General features: G+C 36.4%; 1 protein-coding gene across 3 annotated transcripts in view; it reads left to right on the top strand.

Moving 5' to 3' along the window:
* Positions 1-22,198, top strand: part of CCDC146 (coiled-coil domain containing 146) — a 200,831-nt gene that overhangs the window by 166,759 nt on the left and 11,874 nt on the right. For all 3 annotated transcript variants that reach the window (XM_056799504.1, XM_007504057.3, XM_001371084.4), the window contains exons 12-16: positions 1,251-1,339; positions 1,426-1,590; positions 2,444-2,668; positions 3,884-4,112; positions 21,063-21,191. In XM_056799504.1, the coding sequence (XP_056655482.1) occupies positions 1,251-1,339; positions 1,426-1,590; positions 2,444-2,668; positions 3,884-4,112; positions 21,063-21,191 (837 nt within the window). The remainder of the gene's footprint in view (positions 1-1,250; positions 1,340-1,425; positions 1,591-2,443; positions 2,669-3,883; positions 4,113-21,062; positions 21,192-22,198) is intronic.

Here is a 22,198-nt window from a genome sequence, read left to right as displayed (position 1 = left end):
TTCTGATATTGGACAAATTTGGTCAGCTACCAACTACAACATACATGATAAGAATATAAATAATGACACTAATTTCCACAAATTTCAAAAATACATATCTGATTATAGTAGTGACACTTCTTACATACATATATACATATGGAACAAGGAAAATTAAAGTTAACACTATAAGCTTCCAAGAGAAAATATCTGCCACATTTTCTCTTCACTGAATTTAGTGACATTTGATACCAGAATAATCTAGTAGTCAGAAAAATAAACTGAAAATCCTGAATGCCTCATTTTATTCTGTTTGGGTTACTCTTGTTGATATTTAACTAAATCTTTTAATACTTCTTTCTTCCTTTTCCCCACTCTATTAAATCTGTGAATTTAGAAGACTTTTGAAATCATTCCATTCACATCCTCCATGAAATCTGGCTCCCCTCTACCATAGATAGACAGTTTTTTCTTAAATATCTCCCATTAATAGGATAATAGTTACCTTATTAGTCAAATTACAAAATGGAATCTTTCCTTACCCAGTCTACTATCAGTGAGGAAGTAGTATAGTCAAAAAAATTCATCATTTCATTTCCATCCTTAAACAATAGATATACAGGTTGTCATCAAGTCAGAACCTGGGACCCTCCCAGTTTGGTATATGATCTTCAAGAAAATTGTACTCACTGACATAGCTAAGAAATTGGTGTCACCTACACCCCACCCCACAATGAAGCATCAGAGCAGAACTTTAATGCCAGATCCTTCTTTAGAAATCTTATACAAGTAATAGTAATAGCACAAATTAGGCAGCATTATATGTACAAAGTGTATAAGATACATTGCTTAAGATTAAATAGTGAATTCTTAGCTGAGATTAGGAAAGGGAGTTTTATAAGGCTGGAGAGATCCATGATTATTCCTCTAAAAGAAAAGTTTCCTAGATTTGAAATGTACAAATATACAACTCAGTGACTTCAGTGATGGCAGACACCTTGTCTTTCTCTCCTAAGTAAAGAAAATATTCACTACTGGGGTTGGATTAGATGTACTCAAAATGTCTCTCAGCTCTAAAATGCTATGATTCTGTGATTAGATTTCCTTTTATTACCACTGGAAGTGGTTTTTCATATAATGATTAATGAATTTCAGCTAACTCTCACTGAACTCTTTCAATGACCTTTATGAATTTCTAACTAACTTATTTTTTGAATTTGAGAATTAATAATTTGTAGATATTTATGAAAATACCTGTCTTCAAATTTCAGCAAAGGCTTGCCAAAATACTGAAAGAAATTAAAATAAAGGATATTGAACTCAGGATATATAAGAAGAAAAAAATTGAAACACGTAAGAGGTAAAGGAATCTTACTAGTTTAAATGTAAATATGTATTTGTGATATTTAGCAAATAGATTCCCCTAAACAATATGTATTTTTACAGACTAAAGGATTTTTCCAAATTGTATGACATCATCAGAAATGAAAGGAACAAATTTGTTAACTTGCTTCACAATACTCACCAGAGAGTATATGAAATAAAAGAAAAGCTCAAAATGGCAATAATGGAGATGGAAATTTTAAGGAACAGTTCAGCAATTCATGACAGGTGAGTGTTAAAGCAACAACTTCCAAGGCAACAAATATATAAGTTCTAGTTATTTGACCTCTAATGAACTATAGATATTCTAGAATTGGAAGGGAGCCTAAAGAACATCTTCTCTAACTCCTCAGTTTTTAGTGATGACTTAATAAGTTCATTGTGATTGCTAATGTTGTTCATAGAATCATTTAAAAAGATGAATGGGAAATTAAAACAAGGATATCTACACCAGGAGGAGCTTTTAATCACTTAACTGGAAGAAAGGTTGAATATCTGACACGTGAATTCAGCATAAAATTTAGAGTTAGAAGGGTCCGAGAAATGTAGTCCATCATTTTATAGATGAGAAATATCGAAAGGGGAGAGGTTAAATGATCTGCTCAAGGTCACACAGCTATTAAATGCAAAACTAAGATTCAAACTCATAGCCTTGGATTCCCAATCCTGTGTTCTTGCCACCACATCAACCTTTTCCAATAACTAATATTTTTTTGATTCCTGTCTGTGTAATATGAGTAGTGTGAGTTAATGTTTTCTTTAACAAAAAGACAGGGATAAAATGGCCTCTTGGTTAATGTAGAAACTAAAACCCCCAAAGAATTTTAGAATAAAAGGTAGAATATAATTTTGATGTTATTATATAACTGAGATCATTTTAGAGGCTGTGATACATAATTTCACAAGATGAAAATTTTTACATTTCTGTAAAACTATTTCCTTACTAAAACTTCATGAAAGCAAAATAATTATCCCTGATAAAAAAGGAATATATTATCAGTCTACTCATTTCAGAAAATGATCAATTAATAAAATGAAAATGTAAGCTTATTTCTTGCCCCCTTGTTTTTTATTTTTAAAGAAAACTACAGAATTCCCTACTGAAACGTTCTAACAATATTACAATCAAAGAGAGTATGGAAAATGATGTGTGCAAAGTTATCACATTACTTCAGGAAAGAAGAGAGAAGAGAGAAGAACAATTAACTAGTATTGACAGACTTGCCAATGTGGTCACATCTATTGAGGAAGAAATGGTACAGCTCCGGAAAAAATATGAGAAAGCTGTTAATAGTCGAAATGAAAGGTAAAAAAAAAAGAACCCTGGCAATGAGAAGAAAACACTATGGAACCTCGAGTTTTTCTAACTGTGGGTAACTTGGGGCACTACCACATTTCTTACCTGAGTTTCTTTTGATATTTCTGATTCAAGATTGAATATAAAAATGGAGCAAGCTACCTTGGCCAAATGCTCCTTTGAAAAAGGAGTTTATGAAGGGAATATTTGAGAATTTTTCCTTCAGAAGCAAATATTGTTTTCCATGGCTTGTGTTCAGAATTTCTCTGACATCAGTTCAACTCATTAAACATTTATTGAGTACCTACTATGTGCCAGACATTATGCAAAGCATACCAAAAAAGGCAAACTATAGTCCTTGCCTTCAATTCTACAAGCCATTGAGCTTTTCCTTGATTCTGTGCCAATTTTGCCACAATTTGTGGATTTTCTGTGAACATTATTGAGAGATTCTCCTATCACATGTTCACTGGAAAGAAATTAGACAAGATTTTAGCAGCCCCCCACCCCCCAAAAAAAAAACAATGAATCACAGAATTAGGCACTGGGGGAACTAACTTTCCCTGTCTTCAGATGTTAGGAAAAAACTTGATGAGCATCAAAAGTGCCTTTTGGAAAATAAGGGAGGGGGAGGATAGGGAATGGGGAAAGATGAAGAGACCTTGATAACATGGGTTTAAAGGAAAAGCAAGACAGATTATGACAAGCAATTTTGCAAGCAGAAACTAGCTTTGAGAATAGAAAGAGAAAGATGAATTGAAGGCATCAAAGAGAATGTACAGAAATAATAAGAATGGTTATCAAAGAACATGAAACTTCTTAGCTCTGATTATGCTTGTTATAGACAAAGGCAGAATCTCATTAGAATTTACCCATGTCTTACAAATTATTCTAAGTTCTCATACTTACCACTAATATATCAGAGTTGAGCTAACTCCACATTTAGTCCCAATCAAAAGATTTTTATGATCTCAGTTTGATAAAAAAAAAAAAGACTTCAGAGGCAAAAGGCCTCTTTCTTCCTCTTCCCAGAGTTTAAAAAAAAAAAATTAAAAAGCTAAAAATTTATTTCAATCTCTGTCCCCCCATACACACAACCCCTAGTCAAAATGTCAATTGTCTCCTTGAAATAATCCAACCTCATTTTTTGTATAAGGTCCTTGATTATTAATTCATAAGTAATCTCATAACTTACATAACCCAGAGTTTTTAAATTGACTCTAGTGGTGTTATGCTGATTGAACGGGAGGAAGAGGTGTGCATTTTCTATGAGAAAATAAACATTCAAGAAATGATGACAAGAAAGGGAAATATTGAGTTGCATATATTGGAAGAAAAACTCAGATTTCTGAGGATAAAGATTGCTGAGAGGCAAAGACAGATTTATCTTTCCCGAAAATTGTTGCCACTGAAGAGATCTTTGGATATGGATATGGCAGACCTCCAGATTCAGGTGGGAAGTGCTTCAAGTGAGATCTTTGTAGAAACAATTAGATTTTTCCCCCTTTACTAATTTTTAAGTTGTCTTGTTGTGTGTTAAAATTACAGTATTGTATATGAAGTCCCCATTATATGAATTCTCCTATTTTAACCCATGTAGCCTAGCGAATGTAATAGTGTAGCTCATATAGAATATGTGTATGTACATGTGCACATATTCACATGTGAATTTTTTAAAGCATTTCTGCTTCTATTGCAGGAAAACATCTCTGGTCTAGGTAATAACATAGGTTTTGATTTTAGTTGATTTTATAAAACATGCTTTTTTGATGCCTTGTGTTTTTATGTAGCAGTTTTTGTTCTGGATTTTAATTCTTCCCCAACTTAATTTGAACCCTCCTTTCGGGGTTTTTTTTTTTGTATTTATTTAGAATATTTTTCCATGGTTACATGATTCAGGATTTTTCTCACCTCTCTTCTCTCCCCCCTGCCAGAGCTGACAAATAGTTCCACTGGGTTATACATGTGTCATTGTTCAGAACCTATTTCTATGTTAGTCATATTTGTAGTAGAGTGATCTTTTAAGGTCAAAACCCCAATCACATGCCCATTGAACAATGTGATCAATATTGCTCTATTCCCTTTCACTCTGTTCCTCCTCACCAGTATTTTGCTTTTTGTCATCCTCCCACCCCATTTCCTTCTCCCTTCTATTACCTACTGCTTCCCTTGTCCTGTTCTCCTTCTCTGTAAGGTGATAGAATTCTATACCCCATTGAGTATACTCATTGTTCCTTCTCTGAGCCAGTTACCATGAGAGTAAAGTTTAAGCACTGCCTGTCACCATCTTTGTCCTCCCCTCTCTGTATTGATTTTTCTCACCTCTTTATGTTATATAATTTACCCCATTCTATATCTCCCTTCCCTTTTCTCTCATTGCAACCGTCTCTTTTAGCCCTTGATTGATTTTTTACATATGATTTATATGCATACATAGAGCATACATGCATATTATTCCATATCATCACATTTACATATATATCATATCATATATCATCATACATATCATATTATCATAATCTGCTTACTTCTCTATCCTCTGAGTAAATTCCTTCTATCTTCTGTACTACTAAGAATGTTTGAGAATTATAGAAATCCTCTTTTCATGTAGAAATATAAACATTTTGACCTTAATGAGTCCCTTCAATTTTTTCTTTCTTATTCACCTTTCTGGGCTTCTCTTGTGTCTTATATTTGCCCTTCAAATTTTTTGTTTAGGTCTGGCTTATTCCTCAGGAATGTTTGGAAATCTTCTATCTTATTGAATGACTGTTCTCCCCCCCCGAAAGAATATACTCAATTTTGCTTGAAAGGTTACTCTTGGTTGTAAACCCAAATCTTTTGCCTTTCTGAATATCATATTCCATGCCTTCTAATCCTTTAATGTAGAAGATGCTAGGTCCTGAGTGATCCTGATTGTATCTTCATGGTATTGAATGGTTTCTTTCTGGCTGCATAAATTATTTTTTCCTTGGCTTGGTGGCTCTTGAATTTAGCTGTTACATTCTTGGAAGTTGTCATTTGAGAATTTCTTTCTGGAGGCGATTTGTGAATTCTTTCAATTTCAATTTTATTTTCTTGTTAGAGGATCCCTGGGCAGTTTTCTTTGATAATTTCCTATAATATGATGTCCAAGATGTTTTCTTGATCATTGCTTTCAGGTAGTCCAATAATTCTCAGATTGTCTCTCCTAGGACTATTTTCTAGGTCAGTTGTTTTTTTTTCCAATAAGATATATCATGTTTTCCTATGTTTTTTCATTCCTCTGATTGTGCTTTATTGTTTCTTGATTTCTCATTAAATCATTAGTTTTTAGGTGGTCAATTCTGATTTTTTAAGACCTGGTTTTCCTCTATATGTTTTTGGTTTTCTTTTTTTTTTTATTATTGTAACATTCACTTTATTTTTTTTTTAATTTTTATTTGGTCATTTCCAAACATTATTCATTGGAAACAGAGATCATTTTCTTTTCTTCCCTCCCCCCCTCTCACCACGTCTCCCATAGTTCATGCGCGATTCCACTGGGTATCACATGTGTCCTTGATTCAAACCCATTTCCATGTTGTTGGTATTTGCATTCGAGTGTTCATTTAGAGTCTCTCCTCAGTCATATCCCCTCCACCCTTGTAATCAAGCAGTTGCTTTTCCTCAGTGTTTTTACTCCCACAGTTTATCTTCTGCTTGTGGATAGTGTTTTTTAGATCCCTGCAGATTGTTCAGGGACATTGCATGGACCCTAATGGAGAAGTCCATTACCTTTGATTGTACCACAATGTATCAGTCTCTATGTACAATTTTTTCCTGGTTCTGCTCCTTTCGCTCTGCATCACTTCCTAGAGGTTGTTCCAGTCTCCATGGAATTCCTCCACTTTATTATTCCTTTTAGCACAATAGTATTCTATCACCAACATATACCACAATTTGTTCAGCCATTCCCCAATTGAAGGGCATCCCCTCATTTTCCAATTTTTTGTCACCACAAAGAGTGCAGCTATGAATATTCTTGTACAAGTCTTTTTCCTTATTATCTCTTTGGGGTACAAACCCAGCAGTGCTATGGCTGGATTAAAAGAGTCTTTTATTGCCCTTTGGGCATAGTTCCAAATTGCCCTCCAGAATGGTTGGATCAATTCACAGTTTTCCTTTTTAAATTGGCCCATTTCTTCTTTTATATATTTCCTTTCTCCTTGCATCACTTTCATTTCTCTTCCCCACTTTTCCTCTGCCTCTCTTAATTGGTTTTTGAAGTATTTTTTGAACTCTTTCAGATTCTGTGTCCAATCCACATTTTTCTTTTGGACTTTGGTCCTTTGCTTTTGTTGTCCCCGTCTGTGTCTGTACCTTGATCTTTGTTTCCATAAAAATTTTTTTAGATTTAGGTGACTTTTTTGTTGTTTGCACATTTTTCCTTTCTAATTATAGGTAGGATCTGTTTTCAGGGAAGTTGGGGTACCCTCTTAAAATTCAGTCTTTCCTTGATGTTATTTTCTGGGTTACTAGTTTACCAGATGGTCCCAGGGCTGAGAGCTCTGAGAGTCCCCTCCCTTTGCTGATTTAATTTATCCTTGAGATGCTGATAGATTAAAGACTTTCCTCAGGCTTGGGTGTAAGCTTTTGATCTCACTCTGAACTTCATCAGGTCAGGGGCTGATCAAATTCTAGCCCCAGGTTTAGGTTCAAGTTTTTGGTTTCAAGGTATTCTCGATTCAATCAGACACACCCTTGATTACACTGTCCTGGAGCTCTGCCCTTAGTTTGGGCAAAAAGATGGGGTGGGGGGAGGAACCTCCCCCTGAGAACTGTGTCTTCACCTTAAATCATGGATTATGTCCCCACCCCAACCCCAGATAGGGATTCCTGGTTTTGCTGTGGGCTCACACAGATCAGCCCACTTCCGCCTAGATTTCCCTTCTCCATAGATTTGAAATTTAAAGGGGTGTGAGTACTTCTATTTTTGTCTTTGATCTTCTTGTAGTATGTACCAATTGGTAGGAATACTGGGTCAATGGGTAGGAAAGTTTAGTCAGTTTGCTTGCATAATTCCAAACCAAAAAACATTTGGGCCTACTCACACTTGATCAAGGTTGTGTTAGCATGCTGGTTCCACAGACCCTCCAATACTGAGTTTTCCATTTTTGAAAATGTGTAGGGCTTAAGGAAAAACTCTAGAGTTGTTTTATTTTCCGTTTCTTTTACTCATGACTTAGGGAACATATTCTGATGTGGCTGTTGCAAGTTTTCAATTCTTTTGAAAACTGTTCATATCCTTTTACCACTCATATCTTTGGAAATGCCTCTTGATCATTTTGTCAATTGCCTGTATATCTTTGTAACATTTTTATGATATTTAATGTAAAGAATTTTTCCCATTCAGCACATACTGTTGAAGATTTCTGAGTTAGGTGCTTCTAATCCTGTTCTACAACATTAAGACTGCCTGTATTTTTACCAAGCATTTATTTAATTATGCCAAAACTTTTTTCTCCAGTGTAGCTTTAATTACTTTAGCCAAAGAATCTTGTTTATTTCTTTTTTCTGCTATTTTTAGGGAAGACCTAAGGTAGAAAATCTTTTGATATTAAGGTCATTACCCTTTGAAACTAGAGTTTTGTTTATAATTCATTTTTATTTACTTGTAATCACAGCCATTAATAATACTAGGTGAAGAGGGCTTTACCCCAGGGAGCCAACATCAAGAGGAACATTCTTCTTACCACACCTCACTTTTGAGCCATCCACCAGTCCATGCAGCAGTTACCCTCAGTCACCCCACCAAGGTCCTAGCATCATGATGCCACACTCCCAAGCCCACCTTTCCCTGACCCCAACCAGAGGCAAGGATTGGACTCCCCATAAGAGGGGCCACTCCTAGTGGTGTGACTGTATCCTATTTGAACTGTATTGCCCCTTCCAGCATGGCCTCTCACCACCCCCCACCCCACTCAGCTGTTCTTACCTCAAGTGAAAGAATGGCTCTTTATGGCTCCTTATATGATTATTCCCTTTCTAATTTCTCAGATTGGCCATTATTTTAGAGCCTCTAATATATGGTTTTTGTTAAATATGCTGCCTTTTCATCACCTGTCCCGTGTGCCATGAATGCTCTGCCTCCTCACTTCCACCTCATAGTTTACTGGATCCCTTTCAGGATGGCTCAAGTCCCACCTTCTGCAGGAGGCTGTTACTGCCCCCCCCCCCAATTGCAAATGCCTTCCCTTCTCAGAAGGCCTTCCAAGTACTCTATATGTACCTTGTATTTACCTAGATTTTCATGTTGTCTCCCTTCATTAGAATGCAAATTCCTTAAAAGTAGAGACTGTTTTGCCTTTCTTTGAAACCCCAACATTTCCCTGGTATTAGGTGCTTGATAAATGCCTATTGAGAGACTGGCTTTTAGCCATTTAACTTGTACAAGAAATTTTAATTATTAAATTAATTACAAATAAAAGGATTCTAAGCACAGTTAAGAGCTTTTATTAACTGTAATTAGCTTTTTCACAAAGAAAACGTGATGGAACCAAGCAAGATATAGAACATAATGAAAAATGAAATGGGTAATTTTATTTATATCAAGTTAAATATTTTTGTACAAACAAAACCAATGCAACCAAGATTTGAAGGGAAGCAATAAATTGGCCTCATTTTTCCAATATATAGAGAACTGAGTCAAATTTATAAAAATAAAAAGCATTCCCCAGTTGATAAATGGTCAAAGGATATAAACAAGCAATTCTTAGATGAAGAAATTAAAAATATAATTATATGGAAAATGCTCTAAATCACTATAGATTGGAGAAATCCAAATTAAAACAACTCTGAGATATCACCTCACACCTATCAGATTGGCTAAGGTGACCAAAAAAGAAAATGATAAATGTTGGAGGGAATGTAGGAAAATTGGAACACTAATATGCTGTTGGTGGAACTGTGAATAGATAAAACCATTCTGGAGAGAAATATGGAAATGTGCCCCAAGGGCCATAAAATTATGCATATCCTTTGACCCAGCAAATACCACTATTATATTACAAAGAGATCAGAAGTAAAGGGAAAGGACTTATATGTACAAAAATATTTTAGCAGCTCTTTTCCTAGTAGCAAAGAATTGGAAACTGAAGAGGCGACCATCAATTAAATAATGACTGAACAAGTTATGGTATATGGTTGTAATGGACTACTATTATGCCAGGATGAGTTCATAAAAACCTGAAAAAAACTTATATGTGCTGATGCAAAGTGAAGTGAGCAGAACTAGGAGAACAGTGTATATAGTAACAGAATATTGTATGATGATCAGCTGTGAAGCACAAAACAAGGTCCCAAGATAACCTTAAGAAACTCAGGATTAAAAAAAAAAAAGTGGTATCCAAAGCAAAAGAGGAAATTGTTGGCATCAGATCTTTTGCTTACAGGGAAAAGGAGGGAGAGAATGTGAATTGCAAAATTTCAGAAAACAATTGTCAAAAATAATTTTTATGTGTAATTGAAAAAGAAAAGAAAATTGAAAGGAAAAAAACAAAACAAAACATGGTGGATCAGCAAGGTTGCTCAGTGGACAAAAAAGCCGGTTCTGGAGATAGGAGATCTAAGTTGTGTGACCCTGTGCAAGTCACTTAACCCCAATTGTCTAGCCCCTACCATTCTTCTACTTAGAACTGATTCTTATTATTGATTCTAAGATAGGAGGTAAGAGTTTTAAAAAAGAGGAAATATGTTTATACTACATTTTCTGTCTACTAGTTGGGTGACCTGATTTTTTTTTTTATCTCAGTACCTCACAGTACAAACAAGTAGTAATTCCTAGCATTCTTTTTGCTGTTGTTGTTTTTCCATAAAATATCACGTTTGCTTTTGATCTTATCACCAGATTATACTTTGATCTTACTACTTCCAGGCATTAGTTATGATGCAGAATTCTCCATCTTAGGAGGACTTGCTAGAATGGAACTTATGACTCATAACTATAGAATACTCTCTTTGGACAAAGATCTCTGAGCCCTCTTTGTTTTAGAAATTGTTCATTGACTGTTTATAAAACCCAGTGACAGACATTTTAAGTGTAAATTGCTCAAAATCTGAGATTACTTCTTAATGTCCTCTGATACACAGCAAATAATAATTAGGGATGATTACAAATTCATCATTCAGTTAATATCTTAAAGCTTGGTTGAGATGTAAGAAAAATTCCCAGAGTGTATTTCTTTGAGAATGTCACAGTCTGTTTTCCATTTGAAAGTGACAGATCACCGTGAGTATGAATACATTTTGAATTGTTTCCAAGAGTGACTATGGATTTCCACTGAGCTAACAGGACATTTCCCTTTCTCTAGCCCTTGTGGCTGTGGCATTTTCAGTTTCCTTAGGTATGACCATAAAACAGAATTTTGAACTGCCTAGGTCCAACTGGACCATAAGGGCTCACCCAAACTTCATCTGAGCCAAAGTCCATCCAACAGAACTAACTAGCCAGATGAAATGTCTCACTGTCATAGTAGATTCCTCTTTTAAAGGTCCCACTTTTTAGATTTTAGTTTCCAGTTTTTTCACTTATAAGAAATACGATACAATTTTATCTGTAGACGAATCCCACCTACAAGGATTTCCTATTCAGATCCTTCATAAAAGCAAAAATATAAACTTTTGAGCTCTCTCAAACATTTTACTAAATGACCAAATCAAGTTGTTTATGGGCACCTTGGGCTCCACACAGGTAGCGAATGGGGGAAAGCACTCAATTTGGAGTCAAAAGACTCCAATTCAAATCCAAGCTCTGGCAGTACCTTTGAGACCTTGAACTTTCCTCCTGAAGCATGTATCTGGGACATTGTGGAAGAACTTCCAAAGATTCATCATATGAAATAACAATGACTTATTTCTGATTAAGCCACATGAGAACAAATGATTCTGCCAGAAGAAATCTAGAAAACATTGCTACAAAGCAACCCCAGTTGACTGTGCAGGAAAAGTTTCATGTTGAAATGCCTTTATTTGGCTGTCCCCAAAGCTGTGAACTGCATTAGGTCAGAGCCATAACCTCTATCTGTCCCCCAGGGTCTAGCACAGTTCTTTTGACATAGTAGATGATTGATAAGTGATTGATGAGTTGAATATAATGGGGAAAAGAATGAAAGCATAACTTCTTATGGTTAAAAGTCTTTCTTTCCCTCCCTGGGATTGTCCTCATGAGATGTCGTCAGCCTCTAATGTTCTAGGGACACTCTTATTGTCATAGATGGGAAGTGCCAAATCTTCTGGCCTTTCCAGGTTGTCACAGTCTTCCTCTGTTCCGGGAAGCAGGAGGAAACCAAATCTCTCTTCCCTCATGTCATTCCTCAAGGGGCCAAGCTGACACTGCTTCACCACAAGGATTTGGAAATCCCAGACTCTGGAACAGCTTGCAGTTTTTTTCCAAGCCTTTTAGGATATGACTTATCCATTTCCTGTGTAGCATTATCTCATCTCATCCAATGGCTTCACTCCTTCCAAATGAAGGACTTTCCCAAATCTGGTTTAATCTTTCCTTCATTAATTCTTTAATCAATAGATGTGTTTTACCTTATAAAAGTATCAGCCCTTATAGAGTCTTATTGGTTGCTTTAACTGAGATAGGGTAATTCACTTATCCATTAAACCACTACCTTTCTATGTGGATGGATTAACATGAAATGGGCTTCTGGAGCATACACCAGAAGGTTGGAGAAGGTAGAAGGAAGAGAGGAAGAAAATGTACTTTCCCTCTAAGCCCCAGTGAGGTTTTTCACAAGTTTCTACATTAATCACACTCTAGTCCTTCTCTATAATACCCAATAGTCCAGCCACAGACCTGAGAGGCTTGAATCATGGCTAAGCCATGGGATTCTTGACAACTGCAGACCTTTGGCTGATTGCCTGGGATCCCACATGTCTATTTTCCCTTTGTCAGACTTTGGGGAAGAAGGAGAGGTCTCACTAGCCAGCCCTGCTGCCATCCTTAGAGATTAGCAAGAGCATAAATAATGAAGAGCATGAAAATGAAAAGGATGGCACAAACCTTTGAGAACAGTGACACAGAACACTGACCCTCAGAAAGCTCCAACAGCAGCAACCAGTGCTAAAGACAACAAAAAGGGTCCTGAGCTACATAAAGGAAAAGAAGTTTGGGGATCAGGAGCTCAGAAAGGTTGGGATGACAATGTGACAAGGGGTCAAAAGAACTCCCCGGCACTTCTTTGCCTCTTGTTTTCTCTTGCTCTAATGATCTTGGACTGGAAAGGAGGAAACAGAGTTGGTTAAAAGGGAGTAAAAATCTGAGATTATTTGGACTATTAATAGTAAGAGAACACCAAGCTCTGTCACTACTTGGAAACAGACCTCCCAAGGTCCTGAGAGAGTGTCCAGTGTGTAAAACATGAAGCGGGCTGCAGAGAAATAGAAAACAACTCAATTTAGAGTTTGTTTAATTTGATGAAACATCTAAAAGATTAAGCTTACCTGCTTTTGGAAGTTAAAAAGAGAACCAGGAATCCTATCGCAGGCCCTTAATCCCAGCTCCAGGAAGCTAGAGGCTGGTAGTTTAGGAGTTCTGCCTTGCAGCGGACTGGTTGTGCTGATCAGGTGTCTAGGCTAAGTTCAGCATTCATATGGCAAGTCCCTGAGCCAGAGCATTGGGGAGCCATGAGACTGCCCAGGGAAGGCTGTCCTGGCCCACCTTGGAGTGGGCCTCCCCACCCCCATCACACTACACTTTCAGTCCAGGCAAGATAATGAGACCCGGGCTTTTTTTCACCTTAAAACCAGAAAAGACTAATTCAATATATATTACGCTTTAAAATATCTTATGATTTAACATTTTGATGAGTTAGAGTCAGTGAGTGGTGTAATGGATAGAGAGCTGGCCTTGATTCAGAAAGGCTCACGTTCTGGCCGAGTGACAACTGGGCAAATTACATCAACTCTCAGGGCTTTGGGCAACTCTAAGACATGATTGCGGAGAGTATTGCACTGATACAGGGAGTTTCCTCAGGCAGGTTTTTTAAGGTGAAAATCACAGGTCCAGACCTTATTAATATGACAATGAATGAAAGAAAGGGTAAAGTATGGAAGGAAGGTGCGAGGTGGGGAGAGAGAATTGGGGAACAGGAGGGAAGAAAGGAAAGAAGAAGGGGAACGGATTGAAGAGGAAGTTTAACCTAAAGAGAAAAAAATGGATAACTGCAGGGAGAGAAAAAGACATTTACACAATCACAGAAAGTGGGGGAGAGAGAAAGATGGAGAGATGGAAGGAAAGGGGGAGAAAAGAGGTCAGAGAGAAGAGAGAAGGAGAAGAGAGAGAGGGAGACAGAGACAGAGAGAGTAAGAGAGACAGACGGAGAGACAGAAAGGGAGAGAGACAAAGAGACAGAGAGAGAGAATAAGAGAGACAGAGACAGAGACAGAGAGAGAAAGAGAGACAGACAGAGAGACAGAAAGGGAGAGAGACAAAGAGACAGAGAGAGAGAGAATAAGAGAGACAGAGACAGAGACAGAAGAGACAGAGACAGAGAAAGTAGATGAGGAAACAGAAAGGTGGATTGGCAGTAAACAGTTCATTGGATTCTCATGGCAGTATGGTGTGGAACAATGACTTCAGGTCTTGAAATCAGAATATTTGGTTCCAAATCCTGGTCACTAATAATAATCTAATAATAATAATAATTAATAAAGTTAATAATCACCAATAATAATTATGATAATTATTATATATTATATAAAATTATTATTAAATTGATTATAAGAATTATAATAAAATAATAATTAATAAAGCTAATAATCACTAGCTATGTGTAGTGACCACCTTTCTGAACTTTAGTTTCTTCTTTCATTAATCTCATTGAGTCTTATTTTCCTTATCTGTATATAACACTTTCTCCCATGCAGTAGTAGACAATTATATGTCCCAATCCCACCTCAGACACTTTCTAGCTGTGTGACCCTGGATAAATTACTTAATCTCTGTTTGCCTCGGTTTCCTCACCTGTAACATGAAGATAATAATAATAGTACCTATCTCTCAAGATTGTTGTAAGGATAAAATGAAATAATAATTATAAAGAATTAGTACAGTGTGTAGCACATAGTAGGCTCTCTATAAATGTTAGACATTATTATTATCATTATTATATTTCCCAGGTAATCTAAAATTAACCCCAAGAGTTTGGAAGTTTCTAGTAGTAAAGCTTACAGGTGTCCTTCTCTTCTCCATGTCTCTGCCTGTTATCAGTCTGCTAGATTTATTTAGCTTGTTTAAAGGATTATACACTAAAGTTGCACAGCAAGAACAGTTAACAGTGAACATACCCCCAAAAGTGTGGCAGTCACTCTCCCATCAGTACATGTGGAATCCAGGGAAAAGTTTGTTGAGCTTAAAGAGCACGTGTAGCAAATGGGTAACTCACAGCTGCTGGTTGTTGTGAGATCTTTTCTCCCCCTTTATAGGTGTACCTGACGTTCTTCTTAGGCATCAAGTAACTTCTGCCTTTACCTGTAAAATGGGAATGATACAAGTGTCCCCAAAGTCTTAGTGCAGTTTTAAGTTTTAATAACTAGGAACTTGAAAGATTGTCATTTTAGTGACTTAAATTGATTTTACTCATTTACTTTTGTGAATTTTGAAACATAAGTTTAAAAGAAGTTTTCATTTGAACAAGAGGAGACACTGTGTCCCTTTCCATTGTATGTGATCGTGCTTCTGAGAAGGTCCCCTTTTTTGACCCCCTCAGACACCTGACCTGTCTCCATTAGGTTTGTTCTCGAGGGGTGACATCAAAATTGGCGTTATACCTCCAATTCTCATTAAGGACAGATTATGAATATAATCTTTTCAGTCACTGCGCAACAGATGATGGAAGTTTTTACTGACCACAGCAGTGTATAACAGGAGATGGTGGGTATGCTGGATTTTAATTAGCATAGCAATGTTTTTAATGTGAGTTTTTCAAATTTTTGTAAGTTTCTAGCCTTTATACTTCTAAAGTTATTAAAACTTAAAATGGAACTAAGGTAGTCTGTCTTGTCTGTATTACCTGTGACCTTAAAAGGGTGTGGTAAAACTATATTATAAAACTTAAAAGTATTAAATTAAAATAAGTAATAAATAAATAAATAATTCAAATTCAAAACTTATTAGCCTAAATAGAAGTCAACTTTTTCCCCATAGCCTGCTTTTTCTTCAGAGTAGGGGCTTTAAAATGGTATCACCTCTCCCCATTCCCATCTCTGCCTGCTGCAATTCCTCTTTCTGCAATGCTTTCCTCAAGCCTAGGAACCACCTCCTCCCTACAGCTTTCCCTGATTCCTACAGCTGAGAATCAGAATCAGAATCACACAGAATCTCAACATTAAAAAAAGTGACAAAGGTCATTTACCCTTATAAACTGAGAACTCAATTCTATAGCATCCCTCAGAAAGCAGACACCCAGATTCTGCTCAAAGACCTCCAATTGAGGGCAACTGGGTGGCTCAGTGAATTGAGAGCCAGACACTTCCTAGCTGTGTGACACTGGACAAGTCACTTCACCCCCATTCCCTAGTCTTTACCGCTCTCCTGCCTTAGAACTAATACACAGTATTGATTCTCAGACAGAAGGTAAGGGTTTAAAATTTTTTTAAAGACTTCCAATTACTGAGACCCCATTGCCTCCTGAGACATCCCATTTCATTCTGGGGAAACACTGAATGTTAAGATATTTTTCCTTAAATCAAGTCAACATCTACCTCTGTGAAACTTCCACAAGAAAAATTAGTCTAATCCCCTTTTCAAATACTTCAAAACAGCAGGGATGTACTTTCCCCCCTTAATTAAAAACCTCCCATTCTTTATAATTCTCTTGTTATAACCCCTAGTCCTCTTATCACTCCAGTCAACCTCTTTTTGATGAATTCTAGTGTGTCAGTGTCTTGCCCACAATATAGTGGTCAGAACCTTATGCAGCCCTCAAAATTCAGCTTGACCAGATCAGAAGCCAGGGAAACACATTCTGGACTCATTCCTTCCTTCTGATTATGGTGCCTCTGGCAAGACCATGCACATTAACTTTGACTTCAATGGCACACCATTGGTCCTTACTTTCAGCTTAATCTTCCACATAATCTCTAAGCACACATTTACCATGAAATGGATTTTTTTTGTTTATAAACTGGGGAGGTAACATGGTTCAGTGGAAAAGAGTTTCATAGGACCTAGGTTCAGATCCTGCCCCCAGTGCTTACTGTTTGTTTGACCCTGGGAGATCCCTTACTGTCCTTGAGTCTCATTAAATGAGAATGTTAGACTAGCCAGTCTCGGAGAATTTCTTTTAGGTTTATGACATCAACTATAAACTTGATAAAATTGGATGTAACCTTATTAGACTCAGCCCATCATTCTAGCCTATCAAGATAGTTTGGGATTCACAGCTGGCCAGCTCTTGCCATCATTCTCAGCTGTATGTCTTCCACATATTGAAAGTATATATCATCTGTGCCTTCGCCTAGGTCATTGGTAGAAATGTTGAACAGCACAGTGCCAGAAATGACCCCTTGAGATATTATTACCTTAGAGACTTCTTTCTAGGTGGATGTCAATCCATAATTCAAACAATTTTAGGCCACCAAACCATACTATTATCTACCCCTTATTTCTGTAGCTTGTAAACATGTATTTCATGAAAATCAAATGCCTTGTTAAACTACAAGCATACTCTGTAACGTTTCCCAGATTTGCAAAAAAGGAAATCAGATGGGCTTCATAAATTCCTAAATTCGTGTTCTTGATTTTAAAAAATTACTGGCTTCATGAAATCATCATCATTTCACTTTACAAACACTCAAATCATGTCTTTAATAATGCATTCTAAGATTTTACCAGGAATCGAAACAGTGAATATTTGCTTATAATTTGACTATTCTACCCTCTTTCCTTTTATGAAAAAGAGATATGCCTCTCTCTAATCTTGTGTTGTCTCCCTTTCTCCACAGTTTTTCTAAAATTATTGTCAATGGCTAAGTTATCAACTATTCCTGTTCTTAGAATACTTTGGGATGGAATTTGTCTGTCCTTGGTGAAAATGAGAGCAGCCATGTGTTCTCTTTAAATAAAATTTTGTTTTTAAATTAAGGAATACTTATTTTCTTTTAATCCCACATTTCCTTCTTTCTTCTTCCTTCCTTCCTTCCCCCCACACTGGAAAAAGAAAATTGTGAAAACAAAAACCTTGTAACAAACATTTATAATCAAGCAAAAAAAAAAAAACTATGTGATTATACATGCCCAAAAATATAGATTTTATTCTTGCCAATTTAATTTAAGATTTTTTACATGCCAATACAATTTTCAATAATCATTTTCTGACATTTTGTGATCCCTGTTCTCTCCCTCTCTCCCACATCTCCCACCTCCTCAAGATGGAAAATAATATGATATATGTTGTACACATAGCTTATATTAGAGAAAAACTCAGAGGAAATAAAGTGAAGAATGATCTGCATTTGGACTATATCAGTTCCTTGGGGTTGTCCTGGATCCTTGCATTCCTGCTAATAGTTAATTCATTCATAGCTGATCATCATACATTATTTTTAAAATTAATTTATTTAGTCAATTTAAAACATTATTGGTTACAAGAATCACATTATTTCCCTCCCTTCCCGCAGCCTACATGCAATTTCATTGGGTATAACACGTGTCCTTCATCAGAACCTATTTCCATGCTGTTGGTGTTTGCACTAGGATGATCATTTATTCATGGATTCATGTATTCAAGCAGTTGTTTTTCTTCTGTGTTTCTATTTCCACAGTTTTTCCTCTTAATGTGAATAATGTTTTTTCTCGTAGATTCCTCCGAGTTGCTCAGGGACATTGCATTGACACTAATGGAGAAGTCCATTACATTCGATTGTATCCATCTCTGTGTACAATGTTCTCCTGGTTCTGCTCCTCTCGCTCTGCATCACTTCCTGGAGGTTGTTCCAGTCTCCATGGAATTCCTCCACTTTATTATTCCTTTTAGCGCAATAGTATTCCATCACCAACATAAACCACACTTTGTTCAGCCATTCTCCAATTGAAGGGCATCCCCTCATTTTCCAATTTTTTGCCACCACAAAGAGTGCAGCTATGAATATTCTTGTACATGATCATCATACATTATTGCTGTTACCATGTAAAATGTTTCTTCTGGTTCTGCTCACTTTGCTTTGCATCATTTCATATGTCTTTCCAGGGTTTTTTTGTTATTGTCTTGTTTATCATTCCTTACAGCACATTAGTATTCCATTACAATCATATATCACAATTTGTTCACTATTCAGCCAATTGATGGACCATTCTTCAGTTTCCAGTTCTTTGACATCCCAAAAAGAGTACCTATAAATATTTTTGCACAAACGGGTCATTTCCCCCGGTCTTTGAACTCTTTGGGATACAGACCTCAGTGATTTGCTAAATCAAAGGGTCACAGTTTTATGACCCTTTGACCACAGTCCCAAATTGTTCATAGCTCCACCAATAGTGTTTTTATTAGTGTCCCAATTTTGCCACACCCCACATTTATCAATCCTTTTGATATTCTTGGCAAGTCTCACAATTATCTCTCTGTCATCATTCCTCTGAAATTGTGGTTGATTCCTAATCTGATCAGATTTCTTAAGTATTCAAAGTTATTGCTTTTCACATTATTGTTATTGTAAAAGTTGTTTACCTGGTTCTGCTCACTTTACTCTATATTACCATGAAAATTTCCCCAGGAATCTATGTCCCTTACATCAAAAGTGTTAAATTTGTCTCCTGGGACCTTTAGGCCAGCAAAATTCCTTAGTACAGTCTGATGCAAACTGAAATAAAGTTGGGGAATATTTGAAAAAATAAACAAAAATATGATTCATTAAATGTTCATTTTCATTTAAAATGGTGATTTTATAAATTAGCATATAGACTAAAGGGGTCTTTTTCTATTTGAATGCTATATCCCTCTTTGTCATTTCTTATATTACAAATATGAAAAATAACTAATTTGGAAAATAGATAAAAAAGAGATCATTTAAGAAGGAATGGGCTACCTCAATCCCTTGACCACACAAAACCCTAAATATCCAATTTTAATAAATAATAAAAGAAAAATCCTTGAAGACAAAGTGAAAGAAGAGGACAAAGGGAAAATAGAAAAAAAATCCACCAATCACCTTCTGAAAGAAATCCCTAAATGAAAACTCCCAGAATATCATAGGCAAGGTAAAGGTTAAAAAAAAAAGACTAAGTAGTAAAAAAAATGAATCAGATAACATCACAGAAGATATATATCAAATTTTGGAGGTGACATGAAGTTTGGGGAGATAACTACTGTCATGGATGACATATTTAAGATCCAAATATAGATAGAGATATCGATAAAACACTGAGCCAAATCTAAGAATTTGAAATTTAATAGTAGTAAATATAAATTCAGATAAATCAATTTAGAAATCAATGTTACCACTAAAATTTAAAAGCATACAATTAAGTAAAAAGTATCTAAATAAAAGCTTGTATGGAAAAAGATCTAGGGATTTTCATGGACCACAACCTCAAAATGAGTGACAAAGAAAACAAACAAACAAACAAACAAAAAAACCTAATGCTGCCTTGATCTGCATACAGATCTCAAAAATGACACAATTCTTTTGTACTCTATCCTAGTCTGCCACATTTGGGATACCATGTTCAGTTCTGGAATCACATTTTAAGTCAATAATTTGAGATACAGTAAAAAGAATTCTAGACTTGGAATTGAGATCTAATTGAACTTTAATACTTTATTAGCTCTGTGATCTCAGAACAGTCACTCTATTACTGTTGCCTGCCTCAGTTTCTTTATCTATAATTTAGGGAAATAACAGCACCTACCTCCCAAGGTGGTTGTGGTGTCAAAACTATCAGATAATGTTTGTAAAGTGCTTTGAAAACTTTAAAACATTATATAAATGCTAGTTATTACTTTTTTTACAAAAAGAATGGCCAGGATTGTTCATATAGAAAAGAGAAGACCCCAAAATGATGAGACATGAGTTATAAAGCCATAACATCAAATGAATAGGGCAGTGGCAAAAGATGGAGCCTCAGTGTATAAGTTAATCAGTCTCTGATTAAGAGAGAAGGCACTCCAGGATCATGTGACACCTTGCAGCATCCTTATGAATTGTAGTTATTTTACTATGGTTCTACGGAAACCTCACTTTCTGGCTGCTAGAGTACAGTTAACATAGGTATGCCTTGACTACCAGAACAGTATGCTAAAATGTGTCCTCCACAATTAGTCCCTCTGGGAGAATCTGAAGACTTTGGGTTGGCTTTGGGGCAGCTGCCTTGTGTCAGGTATAAAATGGGCTGAACAAAATGAATTTTAAAATAAATGTTTCTTTTCTTGTTCAACAGTTCTCAAAGTGTACAGACAGAATACGCTTCTTGGAGGATAAATTTATAAATCCTAGTGGAAAGAACAGAGCTCGCTTCCTGAAAGGACTAGATATGACTTCGCAGGAAATGGCCCAAAAGATAGATGAGGTAAGGCACACTTTGTGAATTTTAGCCATTCAGTGATATCTCAGAAATAATTGTGCTATTGTTTCATATTAATTTATAGGCTCAGGCCTGTAATCTCTGGCAATTATATTTGTTTCTATGTAAATTTGGGATATGAATTTGAGTTGTCTTCAACTAGTTCATTAGAAATTCTGCTTCCAACTTTTACCAAGGAAAAGAAAATCTTACAGTCAAAAGAACCTTTGTTTGAAGGCCAAAAGGGGCAGCTTTGGAATCTTAAATGGAATTGTTTGCCTCCCTACTAGAAACTATCAAGAGAATATGAAAATATAAAATAAAGAAGGTTGAACAGAATACTTCTTCTAGTAAGAAGCCCTCTCCCTGGGCTGCTGGAGACCGAGAGCTGGATGGAAAAGATGGCTCCTCAAGAGTGGTTAACATAGAAGTAGTCTGAGTCGATGTTAGTGGGTTACAATGACTCTCTCTAGTCTCCCATTTATACCAGACATCTCACTGACCTTTCCTTAAGAACTATACCAGCCCCTGAACCAGGTGGCCTAGTGAGCACAGGAATTCTTCTCTCCTCCTCTTGACACTTGAACTTTCCTTTCCTTTCCTTCTTCCCCTGCCTCACACACCTGGCGTGTGGTTCTCACTTCATCTCAGGACTGTAAAGATTAAAAATTGGGGGGGGGGAGCTGAGGCAGGTAGAAATTAGTTTTGCTCGGCAAGGAGTATTATATTTTTATGAGGTTTATTGAAGATTAAAATATAAAGAAAACACAAGTAAGAAAAGCACGTGTCTAGGCCCAGAGAGCCTATTCACCACTGCTCACATCTTGCCGCTAAGGGGAGAGCCTGTGTGCTCTGAAGCGGAATTAGAAAAAAAAAAGGCAAAGCCTATTCACAATCAGGTTAAATAACCCATCTTGCTCTCCACCCAGGTGAGGTCTCAGTGAGATGAGGGCATTCTGGGGAAGTGGAGCAAGGACTTCTGGGGATTGAAGTCCTAGATCCAAGTCTCCATT

Source organism: Monodelphis domestica, chromosome 5 (assembly GCF_027887165.1).
Source record: "Monodelphis domestica isolate mMonDom1 chromosome 5, mMonDom1.pri, whole genome shotgun sequence".
NCBI classification, from domain to species: domain Eukaryota; kingdom Metazoa; phylum Chordata; class Mammalia; order Didelphimorphia; family Didelphidae; genus Monodelphis; species Monodelphis domestica.
The sequence above is the reverse complement of the archived record's forward strand: the minus strand, read 5'-3'. Positions and strand labels throughout refer to the sequence as shown.